General features: G+C 39.9%; 2 protein-coding genes across 2 annotated transcripts; one reads left to right on the top strand and one right to left on the bottom strand.

Moving 5' to 3' along the window:
- LOC106083438 (probable transaldolase) lies at positions 1-1,824 on the top strand. The gene is made up of 3 exons (XM_013246438.2): positions 1-270; positions 582-705; positions 933-1,824. Exons 1-3 carry the CDS (start codon positions 183-185, stop codon positions 1,708-1,710), a joined length of 990 nt encoding a protein of 329 aa, XP_013101892.2. The 5' UTR covers positions 1-182; the 3' UTR covers positions 1,711-1,824.
- On the bottom strand, positions 1,805-6,083 carry LOC106083437 (transcription elongation factor SPT5). Its single transcript, XM_013246437.2, has 12 exons — positions 5,962-6,083; positions 5,456-5,890; positions 5,276-5,400; positions 5,082-5,219; positions 4,575-5,025; positions 4,437-4,501; positions 4,216-4,382; positions 3,984-4,156; positions 3,674-3,927; positions 3,410-3,605; positions 3,027-3,339; positions 1,805-2,962 (listed from the first exon to the last, which is right to left on the bottom strand). The coding sequence occupies exons 2-12, from the start codon at positions 5,882-5,884 to the stop codon at positions 1,980-1,982; spliced, it is 3,294 nt and encodes a 1,097-aa protein (XP_013101891.1). The 5' UTR covers positions 5,885-5,890; positions 5,962-6,083; the 3' UTR covers positions 1,805-1,979.

Genomic DNA, 6,083 nt, shown 5'->3' with positions numbered 1-6,083 from the left:
GGATCATTAAAAAATGACTGTTTGGTTCCTTCAAGCTGTCTTTTTAACCATTTATTCCTTTAAGCTGTCTTTATTTAACGTAAAGCCCTTAATAAACAACGCTGAAACACGTGATAATATAGTAGCAGATTAGCAGCTCTACGAAGTTAGAATAGTGGAGTAAATTGAGATTGGATCACAACATGGAACAGGCAAAGAAAGCAAAGATGTCCGCTTTGGAGCAGCTTAAAAATTTTACAACTATCGTTGCTGATACCGGTGACTTTGAAAGTAAGTACAATACATCATTTTTTTGCCTCTACACGATTTGAAGCATTGCAACATGGGGCATACGTAGCAAAAAAATCGCACGATAATATGTATACACACACTTGTGGCTATGATTACTGAAATTTGCAATGAAAAAAATACCGTAACACTAATGACCTTCGATGATGGGGCAACTTTCAACATAGGCCTACCTTGAAAGTTCGCCTATTAGAACATTAACCACGCACTAGACGTGTACGCCGTTCTAATATGAATACAGAATAATAAACTTCAAAATAAGTTTTTTTTCTTATTGTAACATATATTTGCAGGCATGAAGCTTTACAAGCCCACCGATGCCACTACGAATCCTTCTCTTATCTTAAATGCTGCCAAAATGGAGCGTTATCAAGGCATCGTAGATAAAGCTGTCGAGTACGGCAACAAGACTGGAGGGTAAGTAGTTAAGGATTTAGTAATACATGTAGGCAGGGTACACTCAAGGGTAAAACTGCATGTAGGCAGGGTACACTCAAGAGTTGAACTACATATAGGCTTAAGAAAGACAAAACAATTCTATATAATTTATATATACATACATAAATGACTAAAGTTTGCTTTCCATTTGGTTTTCTTATCGCATTCTAATTCTATGGATTTTCTGTATCTTAAAACATATCTAGGTCTTCTGAAGAGAAAGTAGCTGAAGCCATGGATTATTTATGCGTACTATTTGGATGTGAAATTCTGAAAATTGTTCCCGGTCGTGTATCTACAGAAGTCGATGCACGTTTGTCGTTTGACACAGACAAGAGTGTTCAAAAGGCTTTGAAATTAATTGCCCTGTATGAGGATATGGGCATTAAAAAAGATCGCATCCTTATAAAGTTAGCCTCTACCTGGGAAGGAATACAAGCAGCAAAAATTCTCGAATCTGAGCACAATGTTAAATGTAACCTTACTTTGCTTTTTTCTTTCGCTCAAGCTGTGGCATGTGCTGAGGCCAATGTCACCCTAATTTCCCCATTTGTTGGCCGAATTCTGGATTGGTACGTTGCTAACACCGACAAAAAGAAGTACGAGCCCCAAGAAGATCCTGGCGTTGTTTCGGTGACAAAAATCTATACATACTATAAAAAGTTCGGCTACAAGACCGTCGTTATGGGTGCTTCCTTTAGAAATACGGGAGAGATTAAAGCTCTCGCTGGATGTGATTTGCTAACTATTGGGCCTTCATTGTTGAAAGAATTAGAGAACGATTCAGCTGAAATTGTTCCCCAATTGAGTGCTGAAAAAGCAGCCGAAGCAAATTTGGAAAAAATAAGCATTGACGAGCCGACATTCAGATGGATGCTGAACGAGGATGCCATGTCGACTGATAAACTTTCTGAGGGTATACGCAAGTTTGCTGTCGATGCTGTGGCATTGGAGAATCTCATACGTAAACGTATTGAGTTATAAATGCACTTGTCATATGTCATATCGATTTATCAATTGGTACAGGAATTCCATTTTTGTTTTTCTCTCTTTTGTAAGAATAAAGTTTAACTAAAAGTTGTTTAAGATTTCGTAAAATCTATTTATTTTCTTAATTTAAGCAAAGAAAAATATTATTGAAAGGGATTAATATTTGCCAAATTGTGGCAGTGACAATACCCATTGTAGCATTTATATCTTCTGATAACTTGTACGTATCGTCGACCATTAATCTGGGGGTCTTCTGGAAACTTTTAATCAATTGATTTCATCTTGGCCAAGTATACGGTGGGAATCATTTTCACATCTCCATTAAGCTTACAGATACAAGTGTCTTTGTCTGAGATCGATACCAATTTACCAACCGATTCACGCTCATCGCCATATATAACTTTAAATTCGTCGCCAGCCTCGGGCAAGACAGGAGCTAAATTTTCACTAACAACCGATACACTTCGATCTTCTTCTTGTAAAAATACCGAACAGACTCCATTGGAAACGGTGCGTATAATGCCTGTTTGGCCTACCAAATCGGCATCGTCATGTGTATGAATTTTAACTACAATATCTGTAGTGCACCAATCGCCAATAGGGGATTCCAAACTTGCGCCTGGAGTCTGAGGATTGTAGGGTGAATTTGGAGCTCCTCCTCCAGGTGTATTGGGGGAATAACTGGATGGTGAGGGGGTGTTCATATAACCCACTGGATAAGGAGATGGAGCCGGACTTGGGCTTGGATTGAATGGACTGTAGCTACGATCTGAACCATATAAGGTACCCGGTGTTTGTGGTGGAAATTGTGTATTGATCTGATAGCCCGGAGTGCTGGGATTGTAGCCTGGACTGGGGCTTGGCTCTTCCAGCGAATAATCAAAGTCATTGCTGCGTGCTGGTGTATTGGTTACATTTGGATCCCAAGCTCCATGTCTTGGTGTCATACTGCCGTCATGAAGTGGAGTCATAGAACTGCTATACGGAGTACGTCCTTCAGAATCCCAATTGGGCGTTTGGCTGCCAAGCAATGGCGTTTTGGAGCCAGCAGCTGCATAAATTGGGGTGTGGGAGCCATAACCAGGTGTGCGTGCTGGTGTACGGCCATATGAAGATAAACTGCCATCTTTGCCGGCGGGTCCCACAATTGCAATATGGTTGCGATCAACAGAAATAGTTTGACATGATGTGTGCAATTCAACGCGAGCTGTAGTTTCAGTGGCATCCTTAACAATGCCGATGACACCTGGAAAAGCAAAAATCGTATTAAACTAATGAAACTATTAAAGATCCCACTATACGTATCTAACCTTTGTATGAACCTCCACTGATTTTTATAGTTTTGCCCAATATTTCACGATCACGAGTAACACGAAAACCGCCTCTTCCTCTAGCACCGCCACGAGCTCCCCGACCCCCGGAGGGATGCATTGGTGATTGTATGCGGGGAGACATAAAACCCAAACCTCCCAAAGGACCAAAGGTATTTGACTGGGATTTGCTACCGCCAGCCAACTGGAGATGGCGTGTTTTACAAACGAAAATGCCACCATTTTCGGTGTACATACGACAGTGTAGAAAAGCCAAGCTTCGGTATAAATGCTTTATTTCGCCGGAACGCCCCTTTAAAAATTAAATTCATGGGCGATACATTTATTATTCTACATAGTTAATCAAAAATCCTTTGACTTACTGCATGAGGTCCTTCCATAACTTTTACAATATCGCGTCTTCTAATTTGATTTTGATCAGCATCCAAAGCAATGGTATTTCGATTTTCACGCCTCTTATGTAAAGCTGTTGGTTTACATTCTATAACTTTTCCGTGCATACCCAAGACATGAAAGTTTTCTCGCTCTAAACGGACAATCACTCCAACATTTTGTGCACTAGAAAAAGTAAAAGAATACGCCGTCTTCTTCTTTCTTATACAGTCTACCTTTGTTCATATACATACTCCAGTTGTACCAAGTCTCCCCATTGGAATTGGCCCAGGCTATCTACTCCAGTGGCAACATCAGAACAAAGCTGTAGATCTTTTGGCAATACCTCCAATTCATGGTTTGTCAAATCAGACACCAGCACAACTCTTGATGGTTCGACACGTATAATCAAACCAGTTTCTCCTTCGTATCGACCTGCTAATACACGTGCATGGTCACCAGTTTTAAAGTATTTACGCAATTCGTTTGCTTTAAATACCAAGGGATCCTAAAATTTAACATTGGCTTGTTATTGTAAGAACATTTTTGGATAATTAATTCTACCTTTAGATCTTGATGTTTGGGCATGACAGTTATCATACCACCATCTATGGCAATAATCTTGGCTTGCAAATTCTCTAAATCACCAACGCAAACCTCCACATTGTCCCCCATTGAAAATGAATGACCCATGGTGGGATCATCTTTAGCTCCAACTGCAATTTCTAGATTCACATCTGTAAGAAAAACATTCGTAGAAGAAAATGTCTTGTGTTTGCTTTCGAACTATTATCACCTTCTGGTGTCTCTTCAAATCTCTCCAATTCAGCTAATGTGGGTTTCACACCTTCAGCCTGTATAGCTGACATGGTGAAATTTTTGTACAGGAAACCCTTGCGCGAATATCGATTGCCTTCAAACAGCAAAAAGTCACCATCGGAATGGACTTCACCACCAATAGCTCTATAACAAAATTATTTAGTTTCTGCTTTAATCTATATGCAGCTAGTAATTTACCGTACAGCTTCAGGATCAAAAGGTTTGGCTGGTGGCCTGCGTTTCTTTTTACCTCTGTCAGCGTCCTGTAATAAAATGTTGGATGTTCAAATGGTTCGAATTTTTCACATTTACGATATGCTATATTTCAAAACTTACACTAGATGTAGTACGTAAAGCTCCTCTCATCCTAGTATAATCTATACGAGGCAACAGTTTCAGATGGGCTTGATTTTGGGCCAAATCAACATAATCTACTTGTGCAATGTCATCTTTGTAAAGACCTCTCTTGAGCCTCACCCACTGTTTGACCTTTAGGCCGACTTGCTCCTTAACGACCTTTAAAACATCTGTCATTTCCTTAATGGGTACCATTTCCTGCTTCCACTGGCCCATTCGGAGATTGCCCACATTGTTGATAGCCGCTTTAACGTGCGTTTGTTTATAGGATTCAATATAAACGTAACCCTTAACACCCTCTGGTGTTACAACTGATTTGATTTGTAAAGGTTCATCAGTATTTAGGTATGTCAAGAATTTACGCATCAATAACAGTGCAGTGGCCTTTTCCTCACCAATACGACATTTTACCATCCACAAATTAGGATCCCTGTTTTTTCAATGAAACAGTAAGGGCATTTTTTTATAAATTTAAATTGAACCTACTTGATTCCAGGCAACAAAGTTTGTTGGGTAATTTCGTCAGACATTTCCTCGCCACCATCACCAAAATGTCTTTTTGCGATCGATTCATCAGCATATTTCTTGCGCAAATATTCCTCTATTTCATCCTCTCTCTGAGTGCTGCAAGGTAATATAATTAGAATGTGCTATATTTTCAGTTATATTGCATTTCTTACTCCCAAAGATTGGTGCCACGTCGTCTTATTTCAATATCACGGGCTGTTGGACCCAATTCGTCAATTTCATTACCAACGATGCCCAATTCATTGGCTCCTTCTTCCCATTCCTCATCCTCATCCACCTACAAAATATGAAGTTTTTAGAAATCGCATGACATGACTTTTTTACAATCTTACCTCATCGTCAACTTCGGCTTCGTCAATAATAAATCCTCCAAATCGATCCTTTTTCTTTTTCTTTCTGTGTCTATCCTCCTCGTCCTCTTCATATTCCTCGGAATCAACGTCATCACCATCCACATCTTCCTCCTCTTCTTCTTCACGTTCGCGTGGTCTTTTATGGCCTCTTGGCGAACCACCTCCTTCTGATCCCGACTCAGACGCCACCGAACGAGATCCTGAACGTGATCTAGATCGAGATCTGGATCTTGAGCGTGATCGGGACCTGGACCTTGATCTAGACCGGGACCTGGAAACAGACCGTGATCCTGATCTAGAACGAGCAGGTGAACGTGATCTAGAATGTGCACTTTTCTGCGATTTGTTAGACCCAACAGATCCATCTTCTGAGCCACTATCGGACATGTTACTTTCCGAGTCCGACATATTTTACTAGAACGTAGGCATAAAGTCCAATTTTCTGGATACGTTTATGAAATTTGAAAACTATACACTATACTTACCAATATGAAAGTTCCACACAAACTTGAATGTATCAATTGCAATATATGACGAATTTAAAGATACAAAAATTTTTTCGCTTCTCTTATTTCTTTTCTAGCAAAGAAAACAAAGCCGGCTGTAA

Source organism: Stomoxys calcitrans, chromosome 5 (genome assembly GCF_963082655.1).
Source record: "Stomoxys calcitrans chromosome 5, idStoCalc2.1, whole genome shotgun sequence".
Taxonomy (NCBI): Eukaryota; Metazoa; Arthropoda; class Insecta; order Diptera; family Muscidae; genus Stomoxys; species Stomoxys calcitrans.
The sequence above is the reverse complement of the archived record's forward strand: the minus strand, read 5'-3'. Positions and strand labels throughout refer to the sequence as shown.

Excerpts from the sequence above, each read along its gene's own strand:
- LOC106083437 (XM_013246437.2), bottom strand. The coding sequence starts at position 5,884 with ATGTCGGACTCGGAAAGTAACATGTCCGATAGTGGCTCAGAAGATGGA. Across the intron at positions 4,383-4,436 it reads TTTGATCCTGAAGCTGTACG|AGCTATTGGTGGTGAAGTCC; the intron begins GTAAATTACTAG and ends ATTTTGTTATAG. Across the intron at positions 3,606-3,673 it reads GGAGACTTGGTACAACTGGA|TGCACAAAATGTTGGAGTGA; the intron begins GTATGTATATGA and ends TACTTTTTCTAG.
- LOC106083438 (XM_013246438.2), top strand. The coding sequence starts at position 183 with ATGGAACAGGCAAAGAAAGCAAAGATGTCCGCTTTGGAGCAGCTTAAA. Across the intron at positions 271-581 it reads TGATACCGGTGACTTTGAAA|GCATGAAGCTTTACAAGCCC; the intron begins GTAAGTACAATA and ends ATATATTTGCAG. Across the intron at positions 706-932 it reads TACGGCAACAAGACTGGAGG|GTCTTCTGAAGAGAAAGTAG; the intron begins GTAAGTAGTTAA and ends AAACATATCTAG.